Source organism: Erpetoichthys calabaricus, chromosome 3 (assembly GCF_900747795.2).
Source record: "Erpetoichthys calabaricus chromosome 3, fErpCal1.3, whole genome shotgun sequence".
Lineage (NCBI taxonomy): Eukaryota > Metazoa > Chordata > Cladistia > Polypteriformes > Polypteridae > Erpetoichthys > Erpetoichthys calabaricus.
This window is the reverse complement of record NC_041396.2, coordinates 193,831,373-193,851,264: the sequence shown is the minus strand read 5'-3', so window position 1 is coordinate 193,851,264 and position 19,892 is coordinate 193,831,373. Positions and strand designations below refer to the sequence as shown.

The following is a 19,892-nucleotide window of genomic DNA, read 5'->3' as shown; positions in this document are numbered from 1 at the left end:
CACACGCACATCCATACATGTCCTTACAAGAAGGTGTGCTGTGTCTTCCAGCACAGTCTCAAAAGCATGGAGGAGATACCAGGAGATGGGCCATTACACAATGAGAGCTGGATGGGGCCATAGAAGGGCGTCAACCAGCAGCGGGACCGGTATCTGCTCCTTTGTTCAAGGAGGAACAGGAGAAGCACTGCTGGAGCCGTATAAAATGACCTCCAGTTGGCATACTTATGTGCTTGGTTTTGACCAAACTGTCAAAAACAGACTCCATGAGGATGGCATGAGGGCCGGGTGTCCTCTAGTAAGATCTGTGCCCATGACCGTGCAGGTAGATTATCATTCGCCAGAGAATACTACAATTGGCAGCTCCGTCTTTGGCTCCCTGCTCTATTCACAGATGAGAGCAGGTTCACAGTGAGTACATGTGACAGACTTGAAAAAGTCTGGAGATGCCATGGTGAACATTATTCAGCTTTCAACATCATCAAGCATGACTGGTTTGGTGGTGGATCAGTGATGGCTTATGAAGGCATAGCCTTGGAGGGATGAACCTACCTCCGTCCATATGCCAGGCAATGGTACCATGACTGCTGTTAGGTACTGGGATGAAATCCTCAGAGCCATTGTCAGATCTTATGCTGGTGCAGGACAATGCCCGGCCTCATGTGGCCAGAGTGTGTAGGCAGTTCCTGGGTGACAAAGGCATTGGTGTCATTGACTGGCCCGTATGTTCCTCAGAACTGAATCCATTTGAGAACCTCTGTATCAGTGCATCCAACGCTGCAAAGTTGTGCCACAGACTGTCCAGGAGTTCACTGATGCCCTCTACCAGGTCTGGGAGAAGATCCTCCAGTACACCATCTACCATCTAATCAGGAGCATGCCAAGATGTTGTCTGGGGTGCTTACAGGCATGTAGGGGCCGTACACACTAATAAGTTACATTATGAGTTGCAGTGATGAAATTCATTATAGTTTGATCAGCCTGTGATTTCAATTTTTGACTTTGACTTTCTGTGTGATGTTGAATCCAGCCCTCAATGGTTTGGTGATTTTGGTTTCCATTGGCCGATGTTCTCAACAATTTACACAGTATTGCTCTGAAATGATATTTCGTTCATCGAGATCCGGTGTGTTCCTTTAATTTTTTGAGCAGGGTATTTGTTAATTAGGGCAAGCTATTGAAATATTGTTAATGATAATGCCAAAGAAAGGCTAGCCATTCCCAAATTCTATTTCTTCTGGCTCACAATATCTAAAAGCTTTGTATGATTTAAATTAATCCCTTAAAAGTTGATAATATCTTTCAGATTGGAAAAGGTGTCAGTGCCTTTCTTAAAGATTTGGAGCTCACCAAAACCACAGTGAGAGGTGCTTTACCAAATAAATTTAGCAGCTGCAGGAGTGGATATTCTGTCAAAATTTCTCCACAAACATTTTGAACAGTGCCTTAGTATCTGCAGGCCTGTATCACTTTGGTCAGTAGTCATTACTCCTTCATTAGAAATATATTATGTAAACATGTGATTTCCACCAGAGTAGGAAGGCAGAAAACACCACTCGATAATAAAAATTTGAATTGGCTGATTCATTTTATCAGAATACATCTAGATGATTCATATATTTAAAACGGATTTCTGTATAGAGTTGAGTAAAAAAATGTATGTTACTGGTCAACAGGTGCTGTGTTATTTCTGTAGAAAACTTTATCTCTACATGACACAATAAGAAACTCTGCATGCAGTCAAGCATGTTGGTGGTATTGTGATGATCGTGTTGTGTTTTGCTGCATCATTCCTGGGACAACTTACCATGATTGAAGGAACAATTAATTTTACTGTACCAGAGGATTCTACTGGAGAATATCTGGTCAAATGTAATAAGGCAATCCAGAAAGTGTGTCTGAAAAATGTTTGTTCAAAGTGTAGCTGTAAACTCCATTGACTTTCCGCGGTAGGACCTGAAATGAGCAGTTCCTGCTTGCAAATCCATAAATGTCACTGAGATGAAACTACAGGATGGTGTGGACCAAAATTGCTCTGGAGCTCTGTCAGGGTTTGATCAATAGCTGTTCTTTTTTTTAAACACAGAGCTTTGCAAATCAGATAGTCAGAAGATTTCTCTGTGAAGCAAACATTAGGTATAAACATGTCTGTCTACTTTGTCTTTGAATGAATGGTAGATTCTTGCTTTTAACAGAAAATAGAAAATTCACAAGAAACACCTGGCTTTTGGATAGGTTAACAATGTAGGTCACCAAATCTGTTTTTCTTTAATTTTTTTGACTCTGCACATAAGGATTATTCTTCAGGAGATCCTTAAGCTAGAGATAAAGTAACAGAAGCCAGGTATGATAGAGTTTTTGCCTTAAATATGGCTATAGAAAGTGTTTTACTGTATAATATTTAAAAAAAAATACCCTATAAATCAAATCAGGCTTTTCTAAAATATTATTGCCCCAACAGTGTAGTCTGCTGCCTAAAAGGCAGCCAACTTTTGTGTTGCAATTTGCATTTTGGAGAGGTTAACTAGAGTTAGTTAATTTGCCTTATTATAAAAGGAAAAATAATAATTTTAGTTACAGAGTTATACGTCATGTTTTACTAAATAAATTCCCCTTTGGATTTCTAGACATCTAGAATATATAAATTATTGCTGTCATGTAAGAAACAAAGGGAAAAAAAACATGGTGAAATTTAGGAAATGTATTTCTTCTTTATTAGAAGCAAATGACAAAACTGTTGGGCCATGCAGGGATGCAATGAATCTGAATCCTGGCCTGGCATGGCATGTATTCATTGGGTTTTCACCCCATATTCAAAGACATGTTATTTTAACTTTTGACTCTAAATTTTCCTGCGATGAGTAAGTATTGATGAGTGTGCCTTACAATTTATTGGCACCCCATCTGGGATTGGTTTTCACATAGCATTCAATGTTTTTGGAACAGACACTGGCCTCCCATCATGTATTTCAATTTTATGTTCCACTTGGGACACCAAAACAATAACGTGATCCATTTAATTTATGAGTAAAGTTAATAAATTTATGAAAATGTACACTAATCAACTTCAACTTCCTCTGTTCAACAAATATCCCAAACATGCTTTCCACAATATGTTGTGATAGGTGGCCGGCCGTTAATCCCGGCCAATACCCCCAGGCTGCCAGGTGGAGCCTTCCCTGCAGCATGGAGGTGCCCCGAATTCTGGACAATGCAGTTTTTATCCCCAACCCTGCTGGATGCCATGGGGGCAGCTAGGGGACGCTGCAGGGAGGAAGAAGAATTATTTGCCCTACGTCCCCGGAAGTACATTCAAGTCACATGGACAGGGGGAATGACGTGCTTCTGGGGTGAAGAAGAAAGGATTTTTATCTAACCCGGAAGTGTTCCTAGTCACGTGGACAGAGAGGGCGAAACACTTCCGGGTCAAGGACTATAAAAAGGACAGTGAAACACCAGAGCGTCGAGCTGAGCTGGGTGGAAGGGTGGCAACATGTCTGGGAGTGTGGAGGACTGTATTGATTGTTTATTATTGATTATTATATGAGTATTGTGGAATGTAGGTGCTTTATGCACTTTAATATTGTCCGAATAAGTAATTATTGGACTTTTTACCTGGTGTCTGAAGAGTTTTCAGAGGGTTCAAGGGGTCGAGAGGACCGCAAACTGTCACAATGTTTATTCATAACATAAGGATAATAGAAGATGTATATATGCAAGAATATATAGACAAAGGAGAATAATGGACACCTCAAAACATAAATCTGTATAAGCTTGATTTTGATCTTTTTCCTCTCCTATAGAAAAAGGCACAAAACCTGTGAATTGTATTTTCTTAAATTAATCAGGAAACATTTGTTCAGGTCCACTTTTGGATTTTTTCACAGTTTTGGCCTTCTCACTGGTTAGATGGATTAGTTCGTAGCTTTCTCAATGGATAAATTTTGATTTGTTCACAACTCACCAGCAATTGTTATCTCCCCCTGGCCGTTAGCTTGTCTATGAGGATTTGTGTATGGGAGTGTGTGTGCTGCTGAGTTAATAGAGGGCTAGATTTGGTTTTCCTACTGAATTTAGCAGGAGTAACTTACAACAATTAAAACCTTATACTTAACTGAGACTATTCTTCTTCTTTTCCTCTTCTTTCAGCTGTTCCCATTAGGGGTTGCCTCAGTGGATCATCTTCTTCCATATCTTTCTGTCCTCTGCATCTTGTTCTGTCACACCCATCACCTGCATTTCCTCTCTCACCACATCCATAAACCTTCTTTTAGGCCTTCCTTTTTTCTCTTTCCTGGCAGCTCTATCCTTAGCATCCTTCTGCCAATATACTCAGCATCTCTCCTCTGCACATGTCCAAACCAACGCAATCTTGCCTCTCTGACTTTGTCTCCCAACTGTCCAACTTGAGCTGACCCTCTAATCTCCTCATTTCTAATCCTATCCATCCTCGTCATACCCATCGCAAATCTTAGCATCTTTAACTCTGCTAACCTCCAGCTCTGTCTCCTGCTTTCTGGTTAGTGCCACCGTCTCCAACCCATATAACATAGCTGGTCTCACTACCGTCCTGTAGACCTTCCCTTTCACTCTTGCCGATACCCATCTGTCACAAATTACTCCTGACACTGTTCTCCACCCATTCCACCCTGCCTGCACTCTCTTTATCACCTCTCTTCCACAATCCCCATTACTCTGTACTGTTGATCCCAAGTATTTAAACTCATCCACCTTAGCCAACTCTACTCCTTGCATCCTCACCAATCCACTGACCTCCCTCTCATTTACACACATGTATTCTGTCTTGTTCCTACTGACCTTCATTCCTAAAACAAAAACCTACCAAAGAAGCTCAAATGACAGGTACATTGGTCAACACATTCTAACTCCATGCAGAAAGCTACAGTCCAAGTCACCTCTGTCGACTGAACAGAGAAAGAGAGAGAAAGAGTGCTGGTGCAGCTGTTTATTAAATCAGTATTGTGTACTAGCTTGTGCAAATTACTTGTCTTCATGAGGTACTACAAAGCACTTGATCTAAGTGTAAAATATTTTGCTGGTGTTGTTTCAAATCTTAAAAAAACTTTTAAAGATCTTAAAAAGGATAAAAGAAGCACAATTTATCCAAATGTAATGTACAGAAATACTTTCTACATTCCAATAAGCATAGCAAGCCCAGTTTTATAATGTAAGAATTGACACTAAAACATACAAATGGGAAAATAACAGTTTGCTTAATTAAGGTAAGAGACCCATTAAAGGATTTCAAGTTTGTTATATTTTCACAATCATTGTATATATTTATTTGCAACACACCATTGTGTTATAAAGTAAAGCGTTTTTTTAATTTAAATTTTGCAAAAAACCGTGTCTGTTCTTTCAGCTTTAAATAGACTGAAGGGTACCCAGGTCTGTAGTTGATGAAAATGCCTGAAACCTTACCAAATATAGCCACATAGAATTTGATTTTAAAAAAACTTGCCTTTCATATTCATTCTTGTGATAATAAAATATAACTAGAAATAATTATTTTATCAGAGATTCTTTGAACTATTTTTCTTCTGGGAAAACTGCCTTTACTGTTTGCTAGTCTGCTCACAGTCAACATTACAGGAGGTTCTTAGAAAACACTAACAAGCTCCCAGTGCCAAGCTATGTTTTGCTTGTAATTCTGCTTTTGCTTCTGCAGTTCTGATTTTTCTGGGTTTATGTTTTGCCATGGCTTGTAACAACATGGCTTGTATGTGTTTAAACCATATGATTATTTTAACCTAAATGGATCTGTTGTTTTGCTTATTACATTTTATGTTGTTATTTTACAGAGCAAGATTCATAGTGTAATGAAAGAGCACATAGGAGTTTCACTGTATTTTCTGCAAATAACAATAAATCTGAAGTGATCCAATTACAGTGCATTTTATTTTGCAAGAGCTTATCCACCTGAATGTTGCAATTTGTGTGGTGTGGTGTGCACAGGCAAAAAAAAATCAGAAAATTAAAATAACAGTGTGTACAATAGAGTATACTGAATCACCACAAACCACAGACTATATGAGATATGCCTGTTTTGAAACTTTGAAAGGTGTATTTGTTCATGGAATTCTTACTTTGTTTTGCTTTTTTTCCAAATATTGTTGAAGTCACTACATGAACTTTGTTAATAATAATAATAATAATAATAATAGCAGAAATAGAAATTAAAGTATTTCCATATATGTACTACATTTTATATGCTTGACAAATCCTCCATATCTCTAATTTTCTAACTTTTTGTCTTTATCTTCCAAAATAAATTGTGGAGTACTTTAATTTAAGGGCCTTTTCATTCAAGTTTAGTGAAAGTTGCCTGTCGTTCGCTGAAAATGGAACATCTTTGACTGATGGTCAGTTTTGGCCAAAAATGTCCACAGCATAATTCATTGATAAGTGATGAGGGTTTGGTATTCCTTCTCAGTTCTAGAAAGGATAGCTGACTGACTTTTTCATTTTCATTTTTATTTTGTCATTTTCATTTAGTTCTAGTTTTCAGACAGTTTTCATTTTTATTTTAGTTTTAGTTAATGAAATTATTTTATTTTGTTAATGACATTTTGTTTTAGTTTTCGGAATAACCGGTGCCATGTCCAGGTATCGTTCCTGCCTTGTGCTCAATGCTTTGTTGCATAGGCTCTAGCTGCCCCGCGACCCAGTCCTGGATAAGTGGGTTAGATAAACAAATGCCTCTAATGTCTGTTTTGTTCTTTTCATTTGATTGATACCTACATTTGTGCACTCTCTCACTAAAGCACACACTGCAGTAACTGCCACTAGAGTTGCCGAACATGCGCCAACAGCAGCCACAGCACGTAGTAACAGACGTTTTATGTTGAAATCGTTGCTTTGTGTGCTTTTCAGAAAACTGAGTTTTTTGGAAAAAATATTGAGCCCTCAAAGAGTTAAAATGGCTGAATCTCACAATAATAGTTTGCTTTTTTTTTTTTGTTTTATTTTGTTTTTGCATTTTATAAACAACACAGATATTCTGTTTTGCAATATGCGATATCCATAAGCTTTACTGTTAAGCCTAAGAGCAGGCTTCTTATTTTTTACAATTTGTAAAATAGGCTTCCCTTTAGAATGCAATTTTATGTGGCAAGATAATATGTATCATGGATGTGAAGAAGTAATTTTAACTTGAAAAATACTGAATTGTTAAACTATTGGCCGCTAGTAGTAAATCAAGAAGCAATTCAAAAGAATGAATGCAGGTTTTAAGACCAAAGCTGGTGCAACATATTAAACAGTGTCTAGTTGCAGAGCATGTCAAACTTGATGACTGCAGATACTAGATCTCGTTTCCTTGAGTATCTCAGATTACATAACTAGGAATCGCAGAGAATAATAAATTACATGACTCCATGATGACTTTCTTGGACGGTTTTAAATTTTCAAAGTTTTGTGAGCTTGCCAAATTTTTTGCAGATATGGTGAGCTCAGATTCAATCTCTGCCCCTTTTTTCTCCCCTTTTTCATTCTGAAACAACAAGCACACAACATCTGAATCATAATGCTCACCTTGGTTTGCACAGTCCAAAATGTCTTTCCTCATGGCTGCATTGTTTGCATTGTATTTCTGGATCAGCACTCATTGGTTGTCAGCTCTTACAAATATACCAGCCCGCCCCATGACTTAAGACCATATACCCATCTAACTGTGTGGCTAGCAGTGCCAAACTGACAGTCAAAGGAGTGTGCTGTGATTATATCTGAATCCCTAAGATTATGTAAATAAATTCTGCGTCCACAAATTGTTGAAAAAAATGTGTACGCTTACAGGCCTTTAAGAGAAGCAAATAATGGTCGGGGATCTTAACAAATAAATTAGCTAAAATGAAGCAGTTTATTTCTTGAAAACTAATTTCCTCAGCAACAATAATTGTCTTTAAATTTTGAAATTGGGTTGTAAGAAAAACCTGCACCTATTCCAGCCTGCAGGATCAAACCTGAGGATCCTCTGCTGTGTTACATAACATGGCAAGTATGTATACTACTAGTAATATATTTAGTGTGCATTTTTTGGTTCACAGCTGAAAATTGTAAACCACTGATACAACTTTCCAACATGATTTTCTAAATATTGTAGGTACAATTAGCCAACCTTTTAGCTTATTAATTAACCCATTCATAAATAATCAGAAAGATTAAACTTCACTCAGTGTGTTTAGAGATTTGATGCTTGTCCAATTATGTTTTGCTGCACTTTAATACGAAGTCACAAGCAGCACTTGTGCTACTATAAGAGACATTGTGATAAACTATGCAGTATGTTAGAGATATGTTATGAGCATACTGTACCTCTCTATTTCAAATCAGTTTCCATGACTCAGTGGTTGGTGGATTAGCATTCTTGATATTTATGAGTGTTAATGTGCAGGTGGTTTTATTGTCCGTGTTTGCTGCAGGTTTATCTGTAGCTGTTTGTGCAGTGAAACAGTTTGCTTTATGAATGAGTATTGGTAAAAACAAAAAACTGTGATCAAAGTGTCAAAGCTGAGTTTTACTGTAATAGTGACAAGTAATGCACATTAGATTTTTACAAATAACAATTATGTATAATTTTAAGGGCTTTTTTGCACTTCCCCTTTTGTTTTTATATTTTATGTATTTGAATAATTTAATGTAATAATGAAGTTTGATTTTAGTCGTAATAGTGTAGTAATAGTGTGATGATAAAGTAGAAGTAATATACAGGTGGAATAGTAGATGTTATTTACTGATTTCTAGTCCTAATAAAAATCAAAAAAATGCAGAGTGCTCTGACTATCTGCAACAAAACTGATGCTTTAATGATTGATTTAAATATTGATGCAAAACATTGAATAAGGTTCTTTTTTTAATTAATTATATATTATGTTATTAATATACTTGACATAAGTTAATGTATAGTACCTTTCAAAAGCAAACTTTGTACATCCTTGCTGCAAGCACTGAATATTTAGTTAAGATTGCAGACAATGTGTTTATGTATTGTTTTATATCTTTATATAAAAATAAAATATTTTATATCATTTTTATATCTGTCTGCCAGAAGTAGTAATCATGATGAGCCATGAACAGCATCAGCAGTACAAAAGGGTGATGTTTAGCTGTAGTTAATTAATGTTTCAAATTAAATTTTGTATTAACTATGTTTCCTCACTAGAATGATTACAAATCATATTCTGTATATATGTTTTTGTTTTTACTTAAAACATTTCTTTTACTTTGTAACAATCACTAATTGCAGCTCAATATACAAAAGTTCATATTTGAACACATATTTCTTTTGTTATATTTCTATGAAAACATTCTTTTCTTCCACTAAAATACTGTCTCAGTAATCACCTTACGATTTCTCACTACTTTCTGTCTCCTATTTAAAATCATTAGCAAAAATAAAATTAAAAAATCATAACACCATAAATTTATAACACAGAAACCAGGAGCCATAGCAAATATTACTTTATAATGGGGTTGGTGTTGCAGTACGGCTAAAATATATATGTTATTGTATTTGAAGGAAATTGTTGTGGTGAACCATCTCAGTCTAGCATTATAACAAATAGCTAAGAGCAAATCATAAAGTACATTTATGATATCTACTAAATCATAGAATGCCTTTAGTTAATTATTTTAGGATATCATTAACTGATCTTAAAATAATATTGCATTGGCTGTTTGTAGTGATTATGATTTAATTTAATGCACTTGTATTTCAGCATTAGTAGTATGTTTTAACACTGTCATAAGGAAAACTTTTAAGTGATTTTTCAAAAAATAAATAAATGTTATGTGAAGACCAATAAAAATATTTGTTTAAATCTGCTTTTTACAGTTATTCTGACTTTTGTTACAAAATTCAGTTACTTGCTATAATTACACATGTATACAGTAATCCCTCCTCCATCGCGGGGGTTGCGTTCCAGAGCCACCCGCGAAATAAGAAAATCCGCGAAGTAGAAACCATATGTTTATATGGTTATTTTTATATTGTCATGCTTGGGTCACAGATTTGCGCAGAAACACAGGAGGTTGTAGAGAGACAGGAACGTTATTCAAACACTGCAAACAAACATTTGTCTCTTTTTCAAAAGTTTAAACTGTGCTCCATGACAAGACAGAGATGACAGTTCCGTCTCACAATTAAAAGAATGCAAACATATCTTCCTCTTCAAAGGAGTGCCCGTCAGGAGCAGATAATGTCACAGAGATAGAGCAAACAAATCAATAGGGCTGTTTGGCTTTTAAGTATGCGAAGCACCGCGGCACAAAGCTGTTGAAGGCGGCAGCTCACACCCCCTCCGTCAGAAGCAGAGAGAGAGAGATAGAGAGAGACAGAGTTTGTTTTTCAATCAAAAATCAATACGTGCCCTTCGAGCTTTTAAGTATGCGAAGCACCATGCAGCATGTCGTTTCAGGAAGCAGCTGTACAAAGGATAGCAACGTGAAGATAATCTTTCAGCATTTTTAGACGAGCATCCGTATCGTCTAAGTGTGCGAACAGCCCCCCTGCTCAATCCCCCTACGTCAGGATCAGAGAAAGTCAGCGCAAGAGAGAGAGAGAGAAGTAAGCTGGGTAGCTTCTCAGCCATCTGCCAATAGCGTCCCTTGTATGAAATCAACTGGGCAAACCAACTGAGGAAGCATGTACCAGAAATTAAAAGACCCATTGTCCGCAGAAATCCGCGAACCAGCAAAAAATCCGCGATATATATTTAAATATGCTTACATATAAAATCCGCGATGGAGTGAAGCCGCGAAAGGCGAAGCGCGATATAACGAGGGATTTCTGTAATTGTTTTATTATGTTTATTTTATTTTGTCTTCCAGATAGGACAACTAGTTTTCAAAGGAATGAAACGGCTAAACCGTATACAGTCTATAGTGTTTGAGACCGCTTACAACACCAATGAAAACATGTTAATTTGTGCACCCACTGGAGCTGGAAAAACTAATATTGCAATGCTAACTGTTCTTCATGAAATACGGCAGCATGTTCAACATGGAGTTATAAAAAAGGATGAATTTAAGGTATGTGTTTCATAAATTGTATGAGTATTACAGAATATGCTTTTTTCAAAGGATAGAGATTTCCCTTTAAGTTAATGATATATCTTACCTTGTTCAAAAACCAGTGTGTATTTTTGAACTAAAAATTCATGCACAAAAAAGGAAACACACTTTTATTGATAATTTTGATCCAAATGGTCATATAAGCTGTCTTATATGGAAAATCCTTTGTTCTTTAAACATTTCCCAACATAATCAACGATAAACCACTTTTCATATATCACCATTAAAGTGTTTTTTCTTTTTTTATTGTAAGTGGTCACATCGTATTTCATAATTTATTGTAATTTGTATTTGTTGCCAAGGAACACATTTTTCCGTAGAGTTTACTTATTCATCAGACAGTGTCCTTTCACTGCAGATTGTGTATGTTGCTCCAATGAAGGCCTTGGCTGCTGAAATGACAAATTACTTCAGCAATCGTCTGGAGCCACTAGGTATTGCTGTGAAGGAGCTAACGGGTGACATGCAACTGACAAAAGGTGAAATCCTCCGGACTCAGGTAAATAGATCAAAATATAATTTATTTAGGTTACTGCATTTTTCCCCTTTTTATTTGTTTTACCTGATGTTATTGGGTTAGATATTAGTTTTTTCTTTGTGTATTTCATTCGTTCCTGTAATATGATTACTCAGAATATAAGAACATAAGCAGTTTAACAAATGAGGCAAGGCCATTCAACTCATCAGACTATTTTGGTTAGCTAATAGCTAAGTTGTCTCTTCTTCTACATCTTGTCCTTTTACTTCATTAAAAATATTGATAAGAATTTGTTGCAGCCTAATCAAACATGTAAGAAAAAAAACAATAAAAACATCCTTTATTCATTCTTCCTCCCTACACTCCATGTTCTGCTTATTCTACTTCCACTATTGATTTATTCTTTATGCTCACTATGTGTTCTTCCCACATTCTAACACAGACATAACAGAACTTTATTACTGGTTGAGTTGAAAATGCAAATACCAAATTTATAATTCACTCGGTGTGATTCAGAGTGGATTGGCAATCCATTGCATTGATAACATTTTGAAACGTTAAACTTATTTATTTATTTTAATTTGCTGGTTTGTTTTGTGGTTTATTGAACCCAGTGTTCAGATTCCATGAGCAGGCAATGCTACCTACAGTGCTTCAGTGCTATTCAGTGCAGTAAAATTGTAAACTTAGTAATAATTTATCCAACTACTATTCAGACAGGGTAAAACACATGTGAATTGTGTATATTCATGTTATCTAGTTTAAACAGTCTTACTTTAATTTCTCTTTCAAATAAGTGGCCATCAAATTGTATTTCCTTTCACGTTGCATAGAGCATATTTGGTCTCACTATCACTTTTATACAAGTGATTCAAATATCCGGCTTCAGTGCACATCAGCTTATTCAACTTAAATTCATTTACTGTGATGGACTGGCACTCTGTCTAGGGTTTGTTCCTGCCTTGTGCCCTTTGCTAGCTAGAATAAGCTCCAGCACCCCCACGACCCTGTTCAGGCCTAATTGGGTTAGAAAATGACTGTTGACTGGCTGTTTTGACATTTCACATCCACTCTGTGCTTCAGTTAAGAAAGGCAGAAGAGTTTCACAAAACAGGCTTGTTGTCTTTTCTATTGATGGTAATAAACTGCTGTTGCTTAGGTATTGAGAAAGAACTTATAAAAAATTTAGATGGATTTCAAATGGTTTTACCAGATTTAGTTAATGATATAATGCATATGGATTGCCCTTCCTCTTAGACCTAGACTAAATTCCCTGTACCTACATTTTGTTAAATAAAGACTAAAAAATAGTTTTAAATATTAAGAAAAATTACTGCTATGCATATTTTTTTAATTTTTAAATGAATATGTATAATCTCATTTAAATCAGTTCAGAGTCAAGGAGGGGCAGTAAATTGTCGCACCAGCACTGGATATAAGGGAGGAACTAACTAACTGACAGACAGTCTCAGTGATCACGCATGCATGCACCCACACTCAAATTGGACCTATTTTGAATTGTCAACTAATACATGTCTTTGGGATCATGTGATGAAAGGGAGAGCATGCAAATGCCACACAAACAATGATTGGGTGTGGGATTTCAACACAATTACTCTGAATCCATGAGGCATCAGCAACAACCAAAGAGACCCCATACCACCCCTATTATTATTATTATCATGTATGTGTGCCATGTAAAAATAAGTAATATTAGCAGATTTTTGGGCGGCACGGTGGCGCAGTGGGTAGCGCTGCTGCCTCGCAGTTGGGAGACCTGGGGACCTGGGTTCGCTTCCCGGGTCCTCCCTGCGTGGAGTTTGCATGTTCTCCCCGTGTCTGCGTGGGTTTCCTCCCACAGTCCAAAGACATTCAGGTTAGGTGGATTGGCGATTCTAAATTGGCCCTAGTGTGTGCTTGGTGTGTGGGTGTGTTTGTGTGTGTCCTGCGGTGGGTTGGCACCCTGCCCGGGATTGGTTCCTGCCTTGTGCCCTGTGTTGGCTGGGATTGGCTCCAGCAGACCCCCGTGACCCTGTGTTCAGATTCAGCGGGTTGGAAAATGGATGGATGGATGGATAGCAGATTTTCTTTTAATAGTATTCACCTTTATAATTGTAGCTTTTTGCTTCCACAAATGTAATTTATATGTTACACCTGCCTTCAATAATCCATATTGTGGACGAAAAAGGCACACTGGAAAGCAGACAGATAATATTTTCTCAATTCACTTTCTTTATTCATTCGGAGTCGCAGTAAGTAGAGATTCAAAAGAGTATAACTTATTGCCGCAAAGCTCAATTGAACCCTGATCAAAAGCCAGGAGGGGTTTTTTATACTTCAGCATCTCATGATTAATAAGACAGAAAGAACATCCTTATCAAAACAGTAAAGTTAAACAATATGTCTGTTGAGCTAAGCATTATCTGTGTTTTGGAAGCTAAGCACAGGAGAGACGCCTTTGCATAAACTACATGTGCAGTTCTGCAGCCTTGTGACCTTGTCCCTGAAACATTCACTCTGAGAAAGGGAAAAACAAGAAACAGCTTACATTTTATTCATGTGGACACTATTTCTCCTGAACCCTGGAATAACATATTTTTGTTAGTTCATAAGCCAAAGCGTGTCTCACTGGCAAGTTACAAAATAGTTATTATAAAGATTCTAATTTACTAAACACACAAAATACATGGTGCTGAGGAGAACATTCTTCTTCTACATTCCCCCCTTTTTGAACCAACAAAAATATGGGTGACATAGGAGTAACAAGGGAGAGAGTTGGAGAAGGGGAAGGAGTGGAAGGAAAGGAGGAAGAAATGGGAAGCATGCATTCTTCGTGTAACATATAAGCCTTGGCCACGGAGGCAGTGAAATACTGGGACACAATATATCTAATTAGGGGGACTATACAGCAGGCCACAAGCAACAGAATGATAAAAGCAATGGCCAGTGAAATAAAAACTGACCTGAGCCATCAGCCCCAGGGGCTAGAAATGCCAGAAGTGGTAGCTAATTTATTTGAAAGGGCAGTTAAACCTGGCAAAGCACGGTGATTGATACATCGGGAGCCGTATTATTAGGGATGCAAGTACAGCACGCATCACCAAACATAGTACATACACCACTCTTTTCAGCAAGGAGCATATCTAATGCTAATCGATTTTGCCAAGTCATAAGGGATGTTCTATCAAGCTGTTCATGTATCCCTTCAACAGCCTCTTTAGTAAAATTCAGGAAACGCTGTTGGTTGTAATATAAGTAATTAAGCCAATCTACATTTTTATTTATTGTAACTTGGGGGAAAATAGACTCAAATCCGGCAGCAACTTGATCTCGCGCTTGAAATTTATCAGGGACTCCACAAGGGACACCAATGGAATCAAAGTAAACGCCAGGGCCGTGAAGAGAGAATGTGGAGGGGTCAGCAGAGCGGGGTCGACGACGTCGGCCAGAGCTGGACGACACGCGAGGAGAATTCAAAGGGAGGAGGTGGAATGGCATAACAAGTTGGGTTAATGTGCATGTGCCAGTCCAAACAGGGGGAAGAATATCAAGTAATTTTAATGTACTGCACATCCACCAAACATCAGCACGTGGAGTGGACTGTGTCAACAGGAAAAGTGATAATGTAGAATTAAATGAGGTGGAGTTAACCTGGAAAGTCTGGGAACAGAAGGAAGAAGGGATATGACCAACATTAGTACTTCGGAAGGGGGAACTATAATTACTAGAGAAGCAGGTATAATTGCCTTCATGAGACTGGAACATCGGGGGAGTCATATGAGGAGTGGGGGGGGAAAGAGGAGAGAAAGTGTAATGCAGTTAGAGTCTTTTGGTGTGGACGGAGAGGTAAAAAGGGCAAGGAGACAAGGAAGACCAACAGGGTAAATATTAGAAAGAGGGAAAGGGACGGTAGCCAAATGTGGCCTGGCCGTAGCACAGGCGTAGCAATCAGATTGATTTACTTACTTAGCCGAATATAATACCCACTGCAACCAACGATTCTGATCGCCATAGCCAGTTTCAATTGAAAAAGTCGATGAGAGGGTGGAAATATTCATAATCTTAACAGAAGAAAAGTCTGAACCAGAAGTTGGGGAGACAGGTGTGTGTGCAGGAGAATGAGGTGTTAGTAACAGGATTGTCAATCTTAATTAGAAATCTCCCTAAAGGGTCTGTTCCAGATACATATGCCCCTAATATATAGGTTCCTGAGTCATGTAAAGAGGAGTTCTTCAAAATGATGATCAAGGGGTTACAATGGTTGTCAACACATTTATGAGAAGCATGTCCTTTTATGATAGAAAATCGATTTTTCAAACCGTATTTTTGGGCCTCAAAAGGTTGAGAACCCCAGTTCTCAGTTCCAGTGTTAGCAAAAACCCATTGCCAGGTGTCACAGTTACTTCCCCAATAATACTTCGTAACAGTCATACACACGTATTTGTCAGACCAGGTCCACTGGGCTTGTCGACCAGTCCCACAGCTGATAATAGAGCAGAAATCAACCTGCACTGATGTGGTGATTCCTAACAGGAAAGTCAAGGTGACCAGGGCAGTAGACAAGGGAAAAGAAAGCATAGTAGCACAGCAATCAAGGGTGCCATCTCTTGCAATGTGAGGCGCGAATCCAGGTGGGCAATCCTTCCGTTTTCACTGCATGTGGTGTGGATAGAAGAACTTGGAACGGTCCTCTCCACCTCGGCTGATGCCAATGTTTCCTCCGAGTGTCATGGACGAGGATCCAAGTGCCTAAGGGAATCGGCGTGTCTTTAGATGGAAGATTAGTCCTCCAGGCCTGGTTAACCTGCTCGTGGACTTCTTTCAGAGAAGCTCGGAGACCTGTAAGACAAGAAAGAAGATCATTGTCCACAGTATGCAGGTTAACATTTGTCGTCCGGTCAGAATTTCAAACGGCGACAGTCCTAATTGCTGGTGTGTTCTTCCCCTCAATCCCATTAAGGCCAGAGGCAAAGTGTCTGGCCAGGATAAATTTGTCTGCTCACAGATTTTTTTGCTAATTTAGATTTTAGGGTGCCATTATCAGTTTGCAATTTCTGTGGTATGCCCCACCTAGGAATAATTTCTTTGATTAAAGCTTTGGCTACAGTTTTAGCATCAGCGTGTTTAGAAGGAAAAAAAAAATTCTACCCATTGGGAGAACACATCAACAATTACTAGACAATAACGGTAAGCTTTAGACGGAGTTAGTTCAATGAAATCCATTTGGAGGTGTTCAAACGGACCCATTGGATTAGGTGTAACGGCGGGACTTACCTGGACTTACCTGGGTGCCCTTTCCTACATTAGACTTTTGACATAATGCACAGCATCTGCAGAACTGCTCTGCATATGTAGAAAAGCCTGCAGCTTCCCAGTGTTTTTCAACATCCTGAATCATGGCGTCCCTTCCAGCATGGTCTAGACCATGAGCGATTTTTGCCATACCTGGGAAAGAAGCCTTTGGGAGGAAAGGTTTGTTAGTTTGCCTATGGGTCCAGACTCCATAAGAGAGGGACCATTCTTTGGACTATTTTCTTTTTTCTCTGTCCGTGGCTGCACTCTGTAAAGAAACAAGTTGATTATCAGGGTCCTGGTTATTTCTCTGTTGGAATAAAGAGATTTGTGTGTTATTATATGCAGCCTGTTTAGCAAAGTGATCAGCTAATTCGTTTCCTTTGCTGACAGGATCTTGTTTTCCTATGTGAGCTTGACATTTAACAATCGCTAACTTTGATGGTTTAGTTATAGCTTCTAAGAGGGATTCAATCAGTTTTTGATGTTGGATCGGTTTGCCAGCGCTGGTCTTAAATCCTCTACTAAAATAGAATGAACGGCGTGAGGTACCTTTACTGTTAGGGGGCTCATGAGCACTTTGTTTGTCTGTATGTGGTTGCGTTAAAACTGCATTCATTAATCCCCCCTTTTTCGTCCACGAACACAGTGAATGGACGAGAATATGGTCAGTGAGAGTAATGCATTTTTATTATTATTTATTTATTGATTTATTTATTTTTTTTAATCACATAGAGCCTTGTCAGCCTGCTATATCACTGCATGCAGCCAGATCGCAGTGTTAGCTAGATTTTGTAAAGGCTGTGCTCCTCCTGAAAAACTTACAATCAAACAACTTCTCAGGCCGCAAGCTAGTACTACTTTTAAATAAGGAATTCATCCTACCATGGTGCCATACATGCTAGCCTCCAGATCATGGAAAAGTCTGAGGCGGAACCGGGTCAGCGACAACAAGGAAACACTAATTTCCGTGGCGACCCAAATGCCAACTGCAAACAAAAATAATCCATCTCGGGAAACACACAGCACAACTCCACAACAAGAAAACATTCCCATCCAAAGCTATGCAGCCACAGAGAAATATGCTGACTTAACCTGTTGTTTTGTGACCGGTCTTGGAAGGTTTTGAATGATGGTTAAACGGCCGCTAGAGAGAGCTCTTGTATCGCAAGAAATGTCATGACCTAAATATTTAACGATAGCTTGAAGTAACTGCAGTTTTTTTTTTTTTTTTCTTCAACACTTTTTTATGGCCATTTTCACCTAAAAAGAATAGCAATTTTCTGAGTATCATGTGCACTTGTTGTTTATTTATTTTTCTTTTCTTTTTTCTTATCTATATACTGTATCAATTTATTATCTTTTTCTGGCCAAAACCATAAACACAAGGGGCTTCAGTATATCCCTGAGGCATGACGGTCCAGGTCCATCGGCGGTTTTGAAAGGTAAAAGCAAACCAGGATTGAGAATCAGGGTGCACGGGAATGGAAAAGAAAGCGTTAGCAAGGTCAATAACAGAGAAGTACCGGGCGGACGGGGGTATCGTGGAAAGAATAGTGGAAGGATTAGGAACAATAGGTGTTCTAGGAAAAAAACCGCAGAGTTAACTTGTCATAGGACCCGTCAGCCTTTTTTTTACAGGAAAAAATGGGGGAGTTGACTGAAAAGTATGTAATTGGAATAATCGCTCCTCGCCTCACGAGATCAGAATGTACGGCGGCGATGCCAGCCTCTGCCTCTGGAGACAGAGGATCCTGGACATGGTACGGGCGGAAGGAAGATTTTGAGAAAATCACCAGTGGCTCAGTGTGCTATCCTTCCATAATCAATTTTTCCCTTGGGACCACAGTGCTAAGGAAACATGGGGAACCGAATCTCCTAAACAGAAAACGCTTTGTGAATATGTGAGGTGCACTGAAGCAACTGCTTTAGTAGACAACAAAAATACATGGAATGTGCAAAGTTTCAGGGCATGTGCTGGAGGAAAGAAAAGATTCTAACCAAGGTGTGTCCACTTCAGTAGGGAAATACTGGGCAGTATAAGGCAGGGTGTCCGGGACTTGTAAGTGAGGAAAATAGGCATGAGGGGAAAGAATGAAGGGCTTTCAAAAGGAAGGTGTGCGGGGAGATGTTCAGGGTCCAGGCTGTAAAAGAGGGCTTGGGGTGTGATGTGTGGCACAGGAGCTTAGGAATGGAGCAGCAAAAATCCTTGTTCAGTTAAAGAAAATTGAGACTGACAATTAAGTCATAAGATCCCATCCCAGCAGTTTCACAGGGCACAAATGATTTAACAGAAAGCAACGAGTCAATAATGAAACTGTTAATGCTGAGCTGTAATTGCACAGGAACCTCCTTTAGCGCATGGCTCCTGTGTCCATTTCAAAGGCAGTTTCTTTGCCATTAAAGTCAATAAAAGATCAGTTTCAGCATGACGAGTAAGCAAAGGAAACTGGAAAAAGTGGCTGGGGTCCCTGATAATTCTTAGGACCAAGGAATGTCATTAGGCTCAGGGAGAGGGGGTGACGGAGGCGCTTGTGTGTGCAGTTGCGTCTAAAATGTCCAAGTTCACCGCAGCAGCGGCAGGCATATGACGCTGGCGTCTGCTCCGAAGGGTTAGGCATCTGAGCAAAAGGATTATTAGGGTTTGATAAATGGAACCCGCGTCCTCTTCCGTGCCCTCGCCCTCGACCTCCAAAGAATTTTCCACGTCCTCTCCCCCTAGCCAGGTCAGTTCTTCCAGTATAATAATTTATTTGTGCAGCCAAAAGTTTGGTCTGTGTCTCTGACTCTTTTAATTTAGTCTGTCTGTCAGCATGCTCTGCATGACGCTTGTCTTCCTCGAACGTTGCGGTCTTCCAGCTTTTTTGCAGGACGTGCAGACTTTGCTTTGAATGTCACTTCTCAGTCCCGAGATGAAAGGAGGCACTGCAGCACGAGTTCTATCGTTTGTATTGTCTAGCCCAGAGTGATTAGCCATCAGATCTTGCAATCGGTGAGCCGGCTGAAATTAGTGACCAGTTTGTGCCTTTTT

At 38.8% G+C, this 19,892-nt stretch overlaps 1 protein-coding gene across 2 annotated transcripts in view; it reads left to right on the top strand.

Moving 5' to 3' along the window:
• ascc3 (activating signal cointegrator 1 complex subunit 3) overlaps positions 1-19,892 on the top strand; it is an 854,735-nt gene that overhangs the window by 213,124 nt on the left and 621,719 nt on the right. For both annotated transcript variants that reach the window (XM_051925342.1, XM_051925343.1), the window contains exons 9-10: positions 10,849-11,049; positions 11,450-11,590. In XM_051925342.1, the coding sequence (XP_051781302.1) occupies positions 10,849-11,049; positions 11,450-11,590 (342 nt within the window). The remainder of the gene's footprint in view (positions 1-10,848; positions 11,050-11,449; positions 11,591-19,892) is intronic.